This window comes from Tetrao urogallus (assembly GCF_951394365.1).
Source record: "Tetrao urogallus genome assembly, chromosome: 11".
Taxonomy (NCBI): Eukaryota; Metazoa; Chordata; class Aves; order Galliformes; family Phasianidae; genus Tetrao; species Tetrao urogallus.
The window spans coordinates 19,482,143-19,501,691 of record NC_136824.1 but is presented as its reverse complement, the minus strand read 5'-3'; the positions used below and the strand labels follow the sequence as shown (position 1 = coordinate 19,501,691).

General features: G+C 51.7%; 1 protein-coding gene across 1 annotated transcript; it reads left to right on the top strand.

Moving 5' to 3' along the window:
- Positions 1 to 1,405: 1,405 nt before the first annotated feature.
- Positions 1,406 to 17,896, top strand: DUOX2 (dual oxidase 2; the record flags this gene model as incomplete). Its single annotated transcript, XM_079540975.1, has 33 exons — positions 1,406 to 1,469; positions 2,076 to 2,159; positions 2,943 to 3,107; positions 3,960 to 4,147; positions 5,120 to 5,321; positions 5,787 to 5,953; positions 6,026 to 6,086; positions 6,187 to 6,283; positions 6,416 to 6,503; positions 7,185 to 7,284; positions 7,484 to 7,647; positions 7,851 to 8,014; positions 8,184 to 8,302; positions 9,015 to 9,152; positions 9,254 to 9,364; positions 9,884 to 10,086; positions 10,202 to 10,387; positions 10,757 to 10,982; positions 11,604 to 11,697; positions 11,925 to 12,100; positions 12,275 to 12,341; positions 12,641 to 12,733; positions 13,550 to 13,728; positions 14,535 to 14,765; positions 14,951 to 15,050; positions 15,177 to 15,226; positions 15,308 to 15,435; positions 15,612 to 15,765; positions 16,288 to 16,520; positions 16,855 to 17,013; positions 17,173 to 17,328; positions 17,410 to 17,538; positions 17,774 to 17,896. The coding sequence occupies 33 exons, from the start codon at positions 1,406 to 1,408 to the stop codon at positions 17,894 to 17,896; spliced, it is 4,599 nt and encodes a 1,532-aa protein (XP_079397101.1).
- Positions 17,897 to 19,549: the final 1,653 nt, after the last annotated feature.

The window sequence follows — 19,549 nt, the reverse complement described above, 5'->3', positions numbered from 1 at the left end:
GTGCAACGAACTGTGACCACAGATGGTAAATCTCAGCTCACTTCATTAGGCGCGTGGATAATACGCTTACTGACATAGGCATTATAACTGTGCCACTGATGATAATCAGTGAAAACCCCCCGCTGCAATTAGCAGAAAGTAAAAAATAAAACCCACAGAACTGCTGACAGTGTGTCAGCCTTCCTGAAACCGATGTTTCTCAAGGCTTGCTTCAAACAATTGGGGAAAAAAATAACCAAACCAAACAAAACCACAGCAACCCCCTCCCTGCCCCTTCTTCCACCCCCCCCAAAAAAAACAAGGTAAAAGGGACTTGCTGAATTGTCATGGTGCAGTGTAGGAATATCTGGGAGATCTGTGTACCCCCATATTTCTTGGTAATGCAGCTCATCCAAAATGACGTTAGCCTTTAGATACTCACCCACAATGCTGTTAGTCACCCATAATGCTGGACCAAGTGGGCAAAGACCCTATTTAGTGGAAAACCCTATTTTGGAGTCATATCCAAGTTTGGTATTCCTGTGCATGGAAAGCCAGTGGCAGCGTTATATCATTTGTGATTTAAAACAAATATAACCTATGCTGTTTATGGCTGGGAATCCCTCTGTTCAGTCAGGTGTTGGCTGAGGATTTGAAGGTTCACATCCCATCGATGACATTTGCTCTGCATTCAGGGTCTTTGCATAAAGTGACATGGTATGGCATCACAAGAAAGACTGGTTCCAAGGAGGTCATCAAGCATTTGCAAGGACATAAACCGAGAAGTGACAGAGAGATCTTTAAATGCAAATTTAGCACATTTGGGGCATCTGCCTGCATACTGTGGATGTTCCCCTTGTGTCCAATGCTCGGTTTTGTTTGGATAGGACAATGTGAGTGCAGAGAAGCGACTGGTTTAAATGTTTCTGTAAGGATGAGCTTATTCCTATTAACTGAGTTGACAGAGCTTAAGGTCTTTGTGCTGCAGATGATGAATGGTGAACCTACAGTTGGGGCTACCTGGTTCTGCTTCAGCAGAAGGGCCGTGTCAGGCCAGGAGGTATCTCCTGACAGAGCTTGGCCAGTGATGGGCTCCCATACGGACCCCATTTCCTTCCCACAGCCTGAAGTCTGTACTCAAATACTGCTGACGGATGGCAGCAGTAGACACCACAAGAGGGAGCTGACAGTATGGTCTGTAGATCATAGGATCGCAGAATTATTTAGTTTGGATAAGACCTCTAAGGCGATCAAGTCCATCCATTAATTCAGCACTGCCGAGTCTGCCACTAAACCTCGTTCCTGAGCACGATGTCTGTGCACCTTTTAAATTCTTCCGAGGACGGTGCCTCCTCGAGCAGCCAGCTCCAGCTCATTCCTCATCCTTTCTAGTTGCAGACTGCTTCTTCCAAGGACCCAGGGGCAAATGCAGCACACAGAGATGACATCGTGTCTGACGGTGCTTCTACTGATGTCGTGGAGCTTGGGTGGTAAGAGCAGTTTCTGGGGAAGGTGTCCAAGGGCAGAGCCTGGATCCAACGGAGTTTCATGGGGTAGTTTATCAGAGGCAAGATGATTCATTTTGTGAGGAGATAAGAAAATGGAGCAAGGTCCTGAGTCTGTGGAGTCCGCAGTCTTGGAGACTCCTCTATTGCTCTGAGTGCACAGCTTGTAACCAGGAAGTGGAGCTTCTTCCTAGGGTGATGAACATTAACAGAGGTAAAACAAGGTGCATGCTTATTGGTATAGGTGGATTGTTAATGCACAGTGCAAAGAGGAGAGCATAACCCCAGGTGGTGAGAAGGAAGGGAGGACTTTTGTCACAGAGAGAAGAAAATGAAAATCACTTGAGAGCAGACTGGTGGGAGCCAGAAATCATATGCATTGATTTAGAAACATCAGGATCCCAAGCATTAATTTCTACTTCACACATAGATTATTCCTCAAAAGAGGGCAGAACTCCTCAAAATACCTGTTTGTACAGAAGGTTTCAGACAGATCGTGGGGAAAACAGAACAGCATGATATAATTTTATAGTGGAAACGCTCTTTCCATGCATTATTTTGCTGCTTACCATGTGGGTTCGTCTCTTCCAGGAGCCCAGAAGAACATCAGCTGGGAGGTGCAGCGCTATGATGGCTGGTACAACAACCTGCAGCATCACAGCCGTGGCTCCGTGGGTGCGTGTCAGGGCTGGGATGGCAGTGGAGGGTGGGGGCAGGTGATGCTTTGACAAGGGGACTGAGAGAGAAAGCCTTTCCCACTCGAGCTTGAGCCCAGGTAGATCACTAGATGCACCTGGCAGCCACGCGGGGCTGGATCAGGGCAGAGCGGAGCTGTGCAGCGTGGGGCTGTTCAAAATGTCTGAGGCTGGGGGACACGGCTGTTCGCAGCTGATGATCAGGGATCCCAGGGCTGGGAAAAAGACATCTTTGGAGACAGACCTGTAGAAAATTAGCCCAAAGCGAAACCAGCAAATTCAGGATTTCTCCCACGTTTAGGATTCTCCAGCAAATGAATACCACCATGCTGGTGGAGGGCCTTTTGAAACCAACGTCGGGTGCAAAGTCAGGGTGTTTCTCATCTTATCCTTTGTCTCTGTGCCCCTCTGGCTGTTCCCTCCCGCTTCCTGCAGTGCGAGCAGTCCCGTACTTACAACACATGATTGCACATTCAATGCAGGCAGCTTGATATCACTCCAGTTACCACATGCAGCACACCGCTGGGCTCCCAATAAAGCAAAGGCATTGCAGAGGGAGAAGGGAAGGACAACAGGAAGGGAACATGCCCACACAGGATCCCTCTTCATTTTATAAGGACTGATCCCAGTGTTGCAAGCAATGCTGGGAGTCGGCCTTGGTACCAAAAGTGCCTGCGTCCTCCTGTCTCTTTCTTCTTGTGCCTCCACGCCATGGCTGTTCCCTGCTGCTGGGTGCCGTTGGACCCACGCTCTGGTGTCACAGGTTCCCGGTTGCTGCGTCTCCTGCCAGCCAACTACGCAGACGGTGTCTACCAGGCCCTGCAGGAGCCCCATGTACCCAACACTCGCCAACTCAGCAACGCAGTGGCACGGGGACCTTCTGGGCTGCCCTCCCAGAGGAACACAACTGTGCTGGCTGTATTCTTTGGTAAGAGCTGGAAACTGCCAAGGGGGGGGAAGACATTTGTTTTTCATGCCCCTTGATGGCACATCAAAGCTCTCTTCACACCCACCGCTTCAGAGCGAGCCCACATCCTAAAGATAGAACCTTCCTTATTGTCCTACCAGAATGCTGTCCATCTGTCATATGAGCTAGGCATGAATTTTTGGTGACCTTTGACAAATACTGATATTTGTCACTTAGAAACTTCCTCGTTTGTTTTAGCAGTAGAGTTATCTGATGGTAGAACAACTGACAGAGCTGATAAGAGCTGCATGGTGAGTGGTTGCTGGGCAGAAGTGCTACAAGCACTTCAGAGCAGTTTCTTTTGTTGCTCCAGACGGGTCTGGAGTCCCTGGGAGCTGCTGGCTCACTGAGGAAGCAGGTTGAACTTGTCAAAGAAATAGAGACAAATTAGTTTCATGCAGCTCAAGGTTCTCACAGGTCTCCAGATGGCTTAATGAGGGTGCTCAGTGCTGAGATGAGCCATTGGAGGGGTAGACGTTGGTGTGGTACCATTCAGCTTCTCTCTGGAGCCAGATTTTCCCATCCCACTAGAACTCAAACAGGCCAAGAGTCACTGAGCTCAACCTCAGCAGCAACTATTGGTCTTGAAGGCCATCAGCAAGGGGGAGTTCAGGGAAGTAATGGCTGAGCCCTACTCCAGGTAAAATAGTGGCCTGCAGATGGTCTTTGAACTGCTGGCTGAGTTTCTCCACCCTGGTCCCTGAATACCCTTTCCTCACTCATGAGGTCCAACCAGGAGTGCCTGGAGCATCATCTATTCCAGGTGCTGGTCACAGTCATCCCAACGACTGCCCATGCTTGGCTCTCTGGCAGGTTTCCACGTGCTCTCAGACATCCTGGGGACAGAGAAACCTGGCTGTCCTGCTGAGTTCCTGAACATCCGCATCCCGGAGGGGGACCCTGTGTTTGACCCTGCAGGCACTGGAGATATTGTCCTGCCCTTCCAGCGTATCCACTGGGCACTGGAGACAGGGCAGAGCCCCAATAGCCCCCGAGAACAGGTAGGAGATTGCATTTCCTTTACTTTCAGCTAAATTCATCTTCATCTGGAGTTCGGGTTTATGGCATTTCCAAAGAAAAGTGCAGCACTTTTTCAGGTGCCTGCAGGAACAAAGTGCAAATGAACCCAAAGCACAGCATGCAGGGTACTGGTTTTCATGAAGCGATAACTGGTTGCTCAAGATTGATGATGTTTTTGGCCAGAAGAAAACTTGGTTACTCTAGATCCGCCTAATTTTAATGCGCATTTGAGTGTCTTGTATGCTTTAAAGAGAGCAGAAGAGAAAGTGCAAAGGAGAAATTTTCAATCTTCCTTGGCTGTTGGAGTTTTTATTGCATCAAAATTAGCATAGATAAGCCTTGCTGGTATTGGAGAAGAGCAGTCTCTGGCTGCTGAAATAAATACAACCAGAACCTTTTAATGAGAGAGTAAAGAGTTTCAGTACTAGATTTCTACACTCAGTCCACTCTAGGTGATCAGTAATTAAGACATGTAATTTAGGCAACTCTTTAATAATGTGTCACAAAAATGAGCTGGTTCTGTCATAAGGCTGCAAAGCTTCTGGATTTCCGCAGAAGTCTCCATGTTCTGCAGCGCTGGATGCATTCCAAAGTCAATGTGCCGTGGGTTTATTTTTTTTTTCATTCTGGAGTATTTCCCAACCAAAATTGCTGAAGCAAAACCGCCCTGCCCTAAACCTTTCACATGACAAAGCATGATGAGACCAGATCAGCAGGTCACGTTTTCAGCAGTTTCAAGCCTCAGAAGAATGAAAACTCCAGCATGCTTTCAAAAGATAAAGCATTCCTGCAGGAATTAGTCCATCAGATTGCATGGGGATTGGCTGTGATTGTATTTGCACCCTGGTAATTCTTGCTAAAATAGGGGATGGGACGGCTTGTAAGATCAGACAGGTCAGGATGCGACTTTTCAGATGTCTTGCACCTTTTGACACCCATTGTGCTCACCCTAGACCAACGAGGTGACAGGCTGGCTGGATGGCAGTTCCATCTATGGCCCTTCGCATTCCTGGAGTGATGCCCTGCGGACCTTCTCAAAGGGACAGCTGGCAGCAGGACCTGGAGGGCACGTCCCCAGGGAGACAGATGGGAAGGTCCCCATGTGGAAAGCTCTGGATCCATCCACCGGACAGGGCGGCCCTCGTGGGATCTATGGTAAGGGGCAATCTGCAGCTTCCTTAGTGGTTGTCTCATGGCCACCCCAGCTGTGGGAGACAAGGTAGCATCCTGGCCTGAGAGAGAGGAAGATGTGCTGTGAACTGAAGGTACTTTGTCCCCAGAAGGCACTGGGTCATTTCCCAGAGGTTGGCAAGTACTCATGCCTCAGATTCGAGGCAATCTCCTGTTGGGAAAGGGGATACAGACAATAAGAACCGGCTCAGCTTGCTTTGAATTCCTTACTTGCCCGACCCCTGCTCTGTGCTTTGGGCCTGTGCTGCCTGTTTGCTCACATCCACAGTGAGAAACAGTGAGGAGAAAAGAGCAGGGGGCAAGAAAGGCTGGGGTTCAACCAATGGGGCTGGGGACTTAACCACAGACATGCCAAGCTCGTGGATGAGAGGAGGAAGGGAAGGCATGGGTGCCTCCATCCCCCTCTGATATCTCTGGTGGCTCTTGCAGACCTGGGGAATGCCTGGGGGAATGAGAACCGCTTCCTGCAGGCCATAAGCATCGCTTGGTTTCGATACCACAACTACCTGGCTGCAGAGCTGGCCAAGGATCACCCTAGCTGGTCTGATGAGGATATCTTCCAGCACGCTCGCAAGAGGGTCATTGCCACCTTCCAGGTGAGGGACGGGACCTTGTGGTCCCCAGTGTTCTCCCCGATCTTGTCCCTGACCTGGCTCCCTGTGCTGCAGAGCATTGTGCTGTACGAGTGGCTGCCGGCCCTGCTGGGGACACCTGTTCAAACATACGCAGGTGAGAGTCACAATGGGCAATGGGGTGAGGGAGTTTGGGGTGAGGGCCTCCTTTTCCTCCATCCTGGGTGCTGGATCCAGCCATTACTGCCTCCCTGCAGGTTACCAGCAGCACCTGGACCCCAGCCTCTCACCAGAGTTTGTGGCAGTAGCAAGGATGTTCCTTGCCACCATGGTGCCACCAGGTGTCTACAAGAGGTAGGAGGATCATGATGCCCAGAAAGGGGACACCCAATCTTGAGACATGGCTGGGGATAATCCCTGCTTGGCCCCAGCCTGGGGACATCCCTGGCCAGGGACTAAGTGCCCAGCCCTTCTCTGATGTCTTAGGGACCCCAGCTGCCATTTACGAAATGTGTCCAGCTCCAGTGATCCATTCCCAGCAGTGCGGCTCTGCAACAGCTACTGGAGCAGAGAGGTATGGAGAAGGATTCCAAGCATGTGGTAGAAGTTCTGTTTCCCCGTGGACTGTCTTTTCCTTGGGAGGAGTCGTTTCCCACAAAGGGAAGGGACCCACTGTACCTTCAGCTGATGAGGTCGGGGATGTGAGGACAGTCTGTTCTGCGCACAGAGTCAAAGCAATCTGCAGAGCAGTTACTGCTGTGGGACTGTTGGACTGGAGCTGCTCTGCCTCTTATCCCCTTCTTTGGGGTCATTTTCTAGCTTGATCCATATTGGATCCTGTTCAGCTCTGGTGGTGGCAGCAGGATCACTTTCATGCTAACAGCTTCTGGTCTTGTGCCCCAAGGCTCCGCAGGAGGACACATGTGCCATGACCAGAAAAATCCACTGGTTGCTTGGGTTGGTGGTGGACTTACCCTGCCTGGGCTTCATTCAGCGCTTTATATTGTGGAGGACTGGACAGGGGGTGAAAGGATAATTGGGCACAAAGTAAGCAAGGAGAGTGAGATCCTCCTCATCCAGACATACCAGATGCCTTCTTTAGGCTCAGCAGGCTCAGACCTCGAGGTTGAGGTGACACAGAGGAGATGAACCTGGAAGAGCCATAGGTCCGCTTTGTCCTTTGGGTGCTGGGTTCAGGGCGTTGGGACCTCCTTACATCCTTCAGTCTGTGAGGAACCACCTCATCTTCCCTCAGAGCACTGGGATGCAGCAGGAAGATGTGGATGATCTCCTGCTGGGGATGAGCTCGCAGATTGCGGAACGGGAAGACAGCATCGTGGTGGAAGATCTCCAAGGTCGGCACTCAGAGCACATGCAGCCCCATGCAGGGCATACTGATTACAGCCCTGGGGCTTTCATCACAAGAGTGTGGCGCTGGCCCCCATGTTCAGCATGGCCTGTGGCAGAGAGACGAGGCCCGCCAGGCACCCAGGGCTGTTGAGGTTGCCATGTTAGCTCTGCCATTGCATCTCAGTGATTTGATTCCACCTCTAGATTACTGGTATGGACCTCTGAAGTACTCCCGCACCGACTACGTGGCCAGCTGGCTGCAGCGCGGCCGGGACCTCGGCCTGCCCACCTACAACCAGGCTCTGGAGCGATTCGGGTTGGAGCCTCTGCAGGACTGGGCAAACTTTGCCCCACACTCTCAGCAAAAGGTACTGGGAAGCTGGTTTGGGTGCAGAAAGCATGTTGTGTGTTGGAGAACCTTGGGGCCGTCCAAGCAGTGGGTGGCTTCTCTAGCAGTGTGGGAAAGGGGTCATAGCACCTTGCTGAGCTCCCTCCCAGCCCATGGGCATGGGACGTCTGGGAAATCCACATTCCTTGCTCCTCCTGGGGCTCACTAGGATTTTCTGCTCAGGTCCTGGAGGTTGCTGCCCTGTACGCTAACGACACGGCCCGGCTGGAGCTGCTCCCTGGAGGCATGTTGGAAGGTGACAGTCCCCTCTTCAGTGCCATCATCCTGGACCAGTTTGTGCGCCTGCGTGATGGTGACAGGTTCTGGTTTGAGAACACAAAAAATGGGTAAATGCCTCTTCCCCCTCATAACACACAGCAGAGATGGAGAAGCCATCCTCCATCTCCCTTAGCTCATAAAACTGTAGGGAACAAGCCCCGGCTGCTACTGGTCATGTTTGTGGGGTTAAGCAGTGGCACCCCAGGACCACCACTTGGCTCCACATCATTTCACCAGGCTGTTCACGGCGAAGGAGGCCGAGGAGATCCGTAACACCACGTTCCGTGATGTCCTGGCTGCAGTCACCTACTCACAGCAGGCAGAGCTGCAGAGCAATGTGTTTGTCTGGAGCGAGGGTGAGTGCTCCATCCTGCACTGAGCTGGGACACAGGACAGGGATGCAGAACATGTGAAATGCAATGGCTGTTTGTAAACAAGGCCAGCAGCACTGATGTTGAAAGTGGGCTGAAGCCCAGGCACGAGCGCTGCATGACTCCTGCAAGGATTCCCAGGTCCCAAAAATGCTCTTGATGCCCTGAAATGTTCTGGGGTTAAGGCTTGGTCTCTGCCTACCCTACATTGTGTCACTCTCCTTACTGGCATGTTCTTTATCTCTTTTATATGCATGAGCACACAGGTCAGTACAATAAATGTGAAGGACCTAAAAGCATTTTATCTGGCACACACTCCAGCCCTTGCAAGACGTTTTGGTTCTTCTGACATGCACTTCTTGCAATTGCTCCCTGGGTTGTACAGGCTAGACAAGCAGAGGCTACAAACCTCGGTTTGCAAAGGGTTCTTTCTCAGCCCATCCCATGGGAGAGGTGGTGGTGTTGAGCTCCCCAGAGCACGAGACCAGTTCTGCACATGGTCTGATGTGATGTGCCAAGGTTCAGCCTTGAAAACAAACCTTGTCCCTCAAGATCGCAAGCATTCCAGTTTTGCATTGCTCCCTGGGTTACTTGGCAATGAACTCCAAGCAGCATCTCAGCTGGAGGTTCATGCAGATGATGGAGGTTGGAAAGGTAAAAGCCCCGTGACTCTCACAGCCTGTCTTCCCCGATGCAGGAGACCCGTGCCCCCAGCCCCAGCAGCTGACAGCTCAACTCCTGGCCAACTGCACACCCATGACCGTGTTGGATTACTTTGAAGGCAGTGGTGCAGGCTTTGGCATCATCATCGTTGTCCTGTGCTGCTTGCCTTTAGGTTTGCCTCTCCAATTCTTTACCTATCTCCTCTTCTACCAAAGAAAGCACAGGAAAGGAACTTTGTGGTACCTCATGCCTCTCTCTCCCATGTTTCCCCAGTGAGTCTCTTTGTTGCTTGGATCATTGCCATTCTCCGTAAGAGAGATTTCAAGAAGCTGCAGAAGAAGAAGGCCAGCGTGCGGAGGGAGGTGACCGGCGAGGCGTTACACGGTGAAGCAGCATTTCCGATCCTTTGGTGGTGCCTGGTGATGCTGCTGAAGTCAGCACACATTGAGTTCCATGTCTGTATTCTTGCATATCTTGAGCTCTGTGGCTGGGAGATCATTCTTCCCTTTGTATGTTTGGTCTCTCAGCAGATGCGCTGCCAGCAGTTAGGGAATATCATCAAGCCCAAATAAAATGCAAGACTAGAATGAATTTCAAAAATTGGATGAGAGAGGGAGAGCTTAACTCTGGCACAGCTCAGACTCAGGCACGCTTGCACCATGGCACCAGTGATGGCAGTTATTGCAGCAAAGTCAGGCTATGCAATAGAGAACTTAAGGTGTCCTGTAGTGTATTTTCTGTTCCCTGTCTGCTATGTGCAGCATTGACAGGAAATAATGAAGGCTTTCCATCCCTTCTTGCAAACCCAATGCAGTCACTCCAGTGAAGGGGTGAAGGAGGTGCTAGGTTGATTAGAAGCACGAGAACATGTTTCTAACTGAATGCTGTGCTATTTCCCATCAGCCATGGAGTGGCACGGTCCCAAGACAGAGAGCTCCCTTGTCCACATCCAGCTCCAAGCTGACAAAGTGCTCAAAGTGCTGGATGGGAGAGGGTTGCTGCTCCGGAGTGTCAACCTTAAAGCCCAGCAAAGGGTGGAGGTGATCCTCTCCAGCAACAAAGGGAACAAAGCTCTGCTGCTAAAGAGCCCCAAGGAGTATGACCTGGTGAGTGCCACGATGCCTGGAGAGAGCCTCCTCTGGGCCCTCCACCATCCTTGCATACGCACTGCACCATTTGGAGCCTCTGCCACCCACAGCCATTTGTTGGGATCTTCTGCAGGTGCTGTTGTTCAGCGAGGAGGCAGAGAGAAGCAGCTTCCTTGGAAAGCTCCAAGATTACTTGAAAACGAGCTGCCTTGAGCTGCACGTGTCTGAGATGAAGGAGCAAAGCCTGCTGAAACGAGCAGTCACCCAGGAGCAGAGGAAACAAATTCTGGAGACTTTCTTCAGGCACCTGTTTGCTCAGGTATGCAGAAGTGTGGCAGGCTCTGATGCATTGCAGAAAGTATTTCTGTATTGACTGAGCAATGAATGATGCTGCTGTTGGCCTCCGTAGCCAACGGCAAGCCACACACAAGGAAGCTGCCAATAATTTGAGGACCAAGGGACTTTTTCCCTTGTAGAAAACAAAGGAAGTTTGTAGTGGTGACGTGAATGTTTAGAGTTGCGAAGAGATGTTTGGATGATGGAACTGTGGTTTCCATCATGTGGAGGAGAAGCATGGGGTGTCCCGTGCCAAGAGCCAACATCTCTGTGCAAAAGGTCGAGCAGGTGAGCACCAGCCTTCTGTCCCAGAAACGCTCACAAGTTTTCTTTTGTGGGACACAACCTGCAGATGCTGGACATCAACAAGACTGATGCTGGAGAGCTCAACTTTGAGTCTTCACAGAAAGCAAAGGAGTCCCTGACATGTGAGCTGAGCAGGGCTGAGTTTGCCGAGGCCCTTGGGCTCAAAGCCAACTCCATGTTTGTGGACTCCATGTTCTCCCTGGCTGACAAGGATGGCAACGGCTACATCTCCTTCAGGGAGTTCCTGGACATCTTGGTGGTCTTCATGAAAGGTGGGAGCTGGTGGTTGGTGTCTTCACCTGTTGCCTGAAGTCCTGTTTCTGGACTCGGGGTGAAAAACAAGATCCATCCAACTGGTCAACCTGTAGACACAATTAAAATTCTTTTCGCTTTTGACAGCTCAGCTTGAGTTGTGAGGCAGTGACGATGTAGTGATATTTTCTGTGAGACTGTTCATGAGGGGAGCTATCTTAGAGCAGCAATTTGCTGAACTGTCACCTCCAATACACAACTCTGCTCCATCTCCCTAAACGACCAAGGAAAAAAGGGATTTGCAGGTGGAGGTGGTGAATGCCAGATTCAGTCACTGCAGCTCCCAGAAAAAAATCTTGGCTTGAAAAAGCATGTTCTGGGTTTGCACAATAATGCACAACAAAGAATGCATAGATACCCATTTCTTCACTGCACTCTTGAGAAAGTCAAGCAGGAGTGCAACACAAGGGTCTGAAGATGAGTTCAGTTACCATTCAGACTGAGCAGCAGAGTGATTTTACTCTCTTCAGGGCTGGATGAGACTTCACTGGTGCATGTCCGGACTCTTGAAGACAATGTCTGAAAGCAAGTGTGCTGGTGAAAGCAGGATCTTGCTCTTACTTTCTCTTCTGTGCCACCAGGGTCCTCAGAGGAGAAGTCCAAGTTGATGTTCAGGATGTATGACATTGATGAGAATGGGTTTCTCTCCAAGGAGGAATTTCTGAGGATGCTCAGGTACTTCTCCTCAGCTCAGTAGTGATTTTCATGATGTCTGCAGTTACAGGCGTCTGCACAAGCAGCTCACAGCTTCAGAGCTTCAGTCCCCAAGGAAGCTACATGAGAGCCTGTGGGCTCAACACTCGCAACCAGGAGCCCATTTCTACTGTGAGATTTGACTGGGGCTCTGCCCCATGTTATTGCAAGGACTCAAACTATGGTCTCATCTCTCCTCCTTGCTCCAGGTCCTTCATTGAGATATCCAACAACTGCTTGTCCAGAGAGCAGGCGGAGCAGGTGACAGAGTCCATGTTCCAGGCCTCGGGGTTTCAGGACAGGGATGAGCTGACATGGGAGGACTTCCACTACATGCTACGGGACCATGACAACGAACTTCGTCTCACCCAGCTCTGCATCAGAGGTCAGTGGGGGAGTGGATGAGAGCTCTGGGTCACCTCTGTTGGCTTGGAGGGGATGGGTAGCATCTAACTCATAGCTCCCAAATCTTGTCCCATCCCAAATCAATCTCTCCAACTAACAACCACTGCATCTCTTACGCTGTAAATGGCCATTTTGTTCTTTTGGCTTCTGAAAGGCGTCCCTGAGGTGTTCAAGCAAAACGTACACAACCGTGTCTCCTTCATCAAGAAAGAGCCCAGAGGGTAAGTGCTTTCACTGGTCCTGCTGCCACTTCTGTTTCTGCCACTGGGCACATCCATCCTTCACCTCAGCTTCTCCAGCAAATGCTCCTGAAATGCTTTGCTTTTGGAGTGAATCCATCCACTGTATCAAGCAGCTAGAGTTCATGCAAGCAGGGAGGAGTGGGATGGCTTCTCAGCTGAGTCTGAGATGGAAAGCATCCATGGGGCAGCAATGGGGAAAATTTTGGAAAGGCCAAACTTGCTGCTGACTGACCCACAAGGACAGCTTCAGTCAGTATGTCTCTCCCTCTTTCTGGCAGAACCACCTCAGACAGGGAGGACCCAAACCAGGGCATGGTGGCCCACTGCATGGATCGAGAAGTGCATGAGCTGAGGAAGAGACCAGGCAGAAAGTAAGCTCATCCCCTTGTTGGGTTTCTCACATCTCTGTGTAGCACATAGGTCAAGTGATGCTGCTGGGAAGAGTATTGCATTGGGGAGGGGATGCAGGAGCAGATCTGCTGGAGATGCTCAGCCCCAGCAGGCAAACCAAGCCCTTGCTGAGCACCTCCAGTGAGGACAGTGCAGGTCTGGCTGCTTTCCTTCTACTGCCGGGGGTGTGGGAATATCTCTCTGAAAATAAATAAATAAAGAAGTGGACAACTTTGGAGACCATGACAGTGGTACATAAGGATACATAAAGATACATACAGGATACATAACCTATGCCTCACCCACAGAGAGGAGCACTGCAGTCCCTTGGAACTGTGCTGATTCACACATGGGCTGCCTGCAGGCGTTGCCAGAGAGGCTGCAGTCCTCACTGCTGTGGCAAATACTTCCACAAGGCAGCAGTTAAATGGCTGGTTTTTATGGCCAGGAGTAATATATTTTTCATAATAGTCCGGTTTGCCTTAACAATGTCAAGGACTTTCGCTATTCTGTAATGTTTATGGAGGTTTGAATATAAAAATGCAAATTATCTTTTACAGTCCCTATCTACATTTTCATTTGTGAGTCACACAACCTGCTGAGCTGCTGCTGTTGTCTTTCAAGTAGACCAACCAGTGACCTGAGGTCACCCACTGACCCCGTGTCCTGTGGGTCACTGCAGCAACGGGTGTGCAGAGTTGGTTGCAGGGACAAAGACCCAAATCTAGGCACTGCAGCATGCTACACAGACCAAGAGGACCCTGTTGATTATATCTATTGTTCTTGTTCTTCACAAGGGCGAATCAGTACCAGCTGCATCTATACACTGAAGCACAACGGAAGAAGTACCAGCAGAACAAAGTTCAGCAGAAGATCCAGGAGTTCAAGCGTTTCATTGAAAATTACCGGCGTCACATCGTCTGCGTGGTCCTGTTCTCTGCCATCACTGCCGGCTTGTTTGTAGAGAGAGCATACTGTGAGTGGCCCTGCAGCCCCACGTGCTCCTTTGGAGGAGCTGCCTGTTGCACAGGGCGTGCTGCAAAAGGTCTTTGGGCGATGGCGCTGGTCCTCGCAAGGAATAACTGTAGAATTACTGGGGTCAGATGAGACCTGTGGAGGGTCAGAGCAAAGGCAATTTCAAAGCTAAAGGTCTCTTGTCTGGAGGAAGCCTGAGGAGCTCTGAAGTTGGGGATGTCACCACCTCACTGCGTGTGGGCCAATGTTTGTGATCATCTTCCCTGTATTCTTGTTTTATGTCTAACTTGAATTTCCTTTTGTGAAACTCATGCAGTTGCTACTCATCCTTTCACTATGCAGCTCTGAAAAAGAATTTGGCTTTGTCTCATCTGTAAAACCCACCAAAAGGTTTCAGATAGCAACAAGGTCCCGCCCCTTCCTACCATCTTCCAGCCTGACCATTTCCTTCACCCTCTCCCCTACATAACGTATCCCAACTCCCACCCGTCCTGGTGGACTTTTCTGGGCTTGCTCTAGTTTGTTGATACCTCTTACACTGAGATGTCCAACTTTGGACATAAGGTGCAGATTCAAAATGCCCAACAGAGAGCAAACGCCTCCCTGGAGTTCCAAGGACACCCTGTCACCCAGTAGCAGCATACCAGGGTCTGACACAGCAAATCATGCCTCTGTTCCCATGCAAGCCCATCTGGATGACATTTCCTTGGTTACAAACACAAGTGGCTGTCCCTGTGGAGCAGAAAGGGGCACTGTCTCCATCACTAGGCCCATCGTGACATCCGCTCTGCTTTCTTCCCCTACCAGACTACGCCTTTGCATCCCCCAGCACTGGAATTGCACAGACCACCTTTGTGGGGATCATCATCTCACGAGGATCGGCTGCCTGCATCTCCTTCCTGTACTCCTACATCCTGCTCACCATGTGCCGCAACCTCATCACCATCCTACGGGAGACATTCCTCAACTGCTACATCCCCTTCGATGCTGCTGTGGATTTCCACCGCTGGATTGCCATGGCAGCCCTGATTTTCTCAGGTAGGTGGGCTGCTGGGGTGTGGGGCAAGAGGATCAGACAACCATGGCATGGCAGGAGAAGGTGAGAAGCTTGAAGACACCAGAGAAGATGAGGAATCACCACGTCCTTGGTCACATAAGAGGTCTGTCACATCTCCATCCACAGCAGTGGTAATGCTGTTCTCTCCCTTTTTCTCTCCTTATAGTGCTCCACACTGCAGGTCACATAGTGAACGTCTACATCTTTTCAGTCACGCCTCTTAGTGTGTTGTCCTGCCTCTTTTCCAGTGTCTTTATGAATGATGGGTAGGTGAAATTTAAAGTGCAGTCAAGGGAGACCATCCTGGACATAGAAGGGAATGGAAATGCAAGCCAGGAGTTTGGTTTCTCCCAGGGCTGGCAATGCCATGGGGCAATTTCTTGTCCCTCTAGATCACAGCTCCCTCAGAAGTATTACTGGTGGTTCTTCCAGACCATTCCAGGTGAGAACACGCAGCAGGGCCCAGCCCCAATGGAGCCCCAATGGGGCAGCCCTGATCGCCTCCCAATCCTTCCTTTCGCAGGCATGACAGGAGTGCTGCTGCTCATCATTCTGGCCGTGATGTACATCTTTGCCACCCACCATTTCCGCCGTGTCAGCTTCCAGGCCTTCTGGATCACCCACCATCTCTATGTGCTGCTCTATGTGCTGGTAGAGGTCATGGGACGGGAGAGGGGGATGATGCCTGTGGACTGCAACCACGTGAGAGGTCCCTAGGGACCTGGTGGCCTCAGTTCCAGCTCCCTGCTGCTGCTGAGCTGCCACCAACCCAGTAATGGCAGCACCGAGTGCCGTGCTGATGGTGGCCATCCCCTTTCCTTGTCCAGGTTGTCATCCATGGCAGTTACGCTCTGGTCCAGCAGCCCCGCTTCCACATCTATTTCATCATCCCAGCTCTCATCTATGGTGCAGACAAGCTGCTCAGCCTGAGCAGAAAGAAGGTGGAGATCAGCGTGGTGAAAGCCGAGCTCCTGCCATCAGGTACTGCTTCCCTCTGGCTGTGCCGTGCCAGGTCAACTCAGGCCCTTTACAAGAGGATGGAGGCTGCAGGGGTGGAGGAAAAACATCTCTGCGAGGGCTGGGTTTTATGGACTATTCCATGGTGGCAGTTTACAATCCCGGTGCTACACAGGTACCTGTGGCCCCAGAAATTGGCTTGCTGGTGGCTCTAGTACCTCCAACAGGGAGCCATGTCCCATTGCAAGCACTGCACTGTGCTTCCCTCACAACTAGGGAAACTGAAGCAAAGAGCTCAGGCCATCCCACCCATACCCCAGCCTCTCCAGTGTGCTCTCAAGCTGTCCCACCCACCATCAGCAGAGTTTGAATGCTCTTTCCTTAAGCCTTTCTACCAATCGACAAAGGGAAAAATGAAGTCATAGAATGATAGACTTGTTTGAGGTGGAAGGGTCCCTTGAAGGCCATCAGTCCAAGTCACTGCACTGAACAGAGACACCTATAGCTCCATCAGGTGCTCAGAGCCGGTCCCCTTCCCCTCCTCAGGTGTCACTCACCTCCGCTTCCAGCGGCCACAGGACTTTGACTACAAGTCTGGGCAGTGGGTGCGCATTGCCTGCATGGCCCTGGGCACCACTGAGTACCACCCCTTCACACTGACCTCAGCCCCACACGAGGACACGCTGAGCCTGCACATCCGTGCCGTGGGGCCCTGGACCACCCGCCTGCGGGAGCTCTACTCCCCTGAGAGCCTGGCCGTCCTTGGCAAGCTGCCCAAGGTGAGGTGTCCCTCCAGGGATGGGATTCACAGTGCTGGCAGGGGAGAGTTACTGTGGATGTTAGGGAAAGGTTCTGCACCAAAGGGTGGTGGGCTTAGAATGGGCTGCCCAGGGCAGAGACATGGCCCTGAGCTGCTGGAGCTCCGAAAGCATTTGGGCAATGACATAAGCTTAGGGTTTTGGGTGGTCCTGTGCGGAGCCAGAAGTAAGGCTTAATGATCCTGTGGATCCCTTCCACGTGGGCATATTCTGTGATTCTGTGAGCCCTGAGGGTGACCAATCCCTGGGCAAGTGGAGGATGTAGACGCTGTACCGATTGCTGGCTCCTTTCTAGCTCTATCTGGATGGACCCTTCGGGGAGGGCCACCAGGAGTGGCACAAGTTTGAGGTGTCGGTGCTGGTGGGAGGAGGCATTGGGGTGACACCTTTTGCATCCATCCTCAAAGACCTGGTCTTCAAGTCATCCATCAACTCCAAGCTGATGTGTAAGAAGGTAAGATGAAACACCTGGAGGGCAAGAGCCCTCCTGAGATACCTTCACCTGGTGTTGGCATCTTTGGCAGTCAAATCCCCTACAGCCTTACAGGGTAGTGCCCCATGCATGTGTGAGAGGTCCTAGTCCCAAGCTGAGCCTCACCCCTGACTTCCACAGATCTATTTCATCTGGGTGACGCGCACGCAGCGGCAGTTTGAGTGGCTGGCGGACATCATCCGCGAGGTGGAGGAGGCAGACAGGAACGAGCTGGTGTCTGTGCACATCTACATCACACAGCTGGCTGAGAAGTTCGACCTGCGCACCACCATGCTGGTGAGTCCCATGCCGGGAGCAGCTGTGGAGCGGACACCATGCTTTGGTGGCCTGTCTGACATGCATGGGTCTCTCTTGCAGTACATCTGTGAGCGGCACTTCCAGAAGGTGCTGAACAAGAGTCTGTTCACGGGGCTGCGCTCCATCACCCATTTCGGCCGCCCCCCATTCGTACCCTTCTTCGACTCACTGCAGGAGGTGCATCCCGAGGTCAGTCCACCGAGCTGCTTGGGGATGGGATGGGGGCACCCACCTGCAGGCAGAAGGGACTATGATGTCCCCAGTCCCAGCCTTTCCCCAAGGCCCTGGAGACCTCGGTGGTGTAAGAGGAGGGCAGGAGGGGCATCAACCCCCATGCTGCTGTAGCTGCTCAGGGAGGTGATAACCCACGAGCAGGTGGGCCGGGGGAAAACTGCCGCTGACCCTTTTGGCCCCTCATCCCCAGGTGCACAAGATCGGGGTGTTCAGCTGTGGCCCGCCTGGGATGACGAAGAGCGTGGAAAAGGCTTGTCAGCAGCTGAACAAGAAGGACCAGGCCTACTTTGCACATCACTATGAGAATTTCTGACCCTGCTCCCCTGCCGTTTTACTCCTGTGTGCTGCAGTCTTTGTGGAAAAGGTGTGTTTGACCTCAGCATCCACGCAAGCCAGGCCTTGGGTGGTCGTGGTCCCATGCTCCCACCTGCTGCTATTCCTAGAAGAAATGCGCCTGTGACGGTGAGCCCAGCAGACAGCACCGCCTTCCCGGTACGTCCTGTGCAGGAAACCCAGTGCTGGATTCAAACCTGGCTCTGCCACCTTAATCCTGCAATCAGAGGTTGGCTCTGAACAACTTTTGGAATGTTGGCAGAACCCAAATTCACAGCACTTTGCCTACAGACCCAGGAATCAGGTCACGAGGAGGCAGCGAGCTCTCTTCTCCTGCAAACAGGCTCGGCTTCCCTAATGCACTCATTTGTGCCTGCTCATGAGTGATCTGAGCCTCCCCCAGGTCTGCTTAGGGCCTGTGTTTGCACTGGCTTCTTTCAGCAGCATCACCATCCTCTGATCAAGGATTATTTATGCCTGTTTAATTAATGCCTGGCTATGCATCGCTGGGCTGCGGCTCTCCTGGGCTATGAATGAGCGACAGGATTTCATCTTTGCTTAAATAAAGCTGATTGAAGTATTAAATCATTTTATTGCTTTCTGTGCTGAGTCTTAGTCACCTGCAGACTTGCAGTACTTGTAGCATCATGCTGGTGTTGCTCCCATTAGAGTATCTGCACCATCCCACCTGGAAGTACATTCAACAGGAGTGAGTTTCCCCTGCACTCGTCATACAGCAGGGCGAGGACAGGAGGGCCAAGGACCTGAGGCACAGCCCCCTAACCTGTACCCTGCAGTGCCAATGCTGCCCTGACTTTGTCTAGGAGGTGCCCACAGAGGCTGAACCTTGGGGAAAAGTTTCATTTGGGTAACTGAGCTCTGCCACAGCCTGGTGAGGGCCAGCAGCACAAAAGCCCAGAGGACAGCACAGCCCAATAGTCACAGACCCCTTCAAACCATCCACCGCACAGCTCAGAGGACACAGAGACACCAGGAAGGTAGCATTTATTGTGGGAAGTCCAGTACCGGCCCAAGAAATGGATCTCAGAGTGATCTCCTAGTATTAAAATCAACACAATTGTAATCTAAGATTAGATTTTATCTGCAACCTGCTCCTTGGCAAGTACCTCGTTTCATGGCTCACTAATTCAGCAGGAAGGGCTGATATCCCAGAGAAGTTACAGTTCATTCACAGTGGTATTATCTTAGCGATGCTGCTCCCCTGCTGTGCTTCCCCCCACGCTAAAAGCAAGCTGTGCCCCCCACCAGCAGCCCACCCTCAGGAGCCAGGTAAAGACCAGGATCTGCTTTCCCAGCCAGAGGCAGGGCAGCTTCCTTCCAACACGCTCCAGCCTGCTCTGCAGCAGTCCTTTCTGCCCCACCAGGAGCTACTGGGGGGAGGATGACACAGAAGCTATGGTCCCAGCTAGCCTCCAACCCCAGCTTCACCAAAAAATCCCTGGGCTTTCAGGACCTGCAGTTTGCTGTTTGTGAAGAGCATGGGGTGAACAATCTGAATGTTCAGATGCTCCCCAGACAGGTTTTGTTCCACAGGCTGCCACAGTCCCTGAGCATCGCCAGGGGGATGTGCAAAATCACGTATCCCTCAGTGCCATTCACCCTCATTATCGTT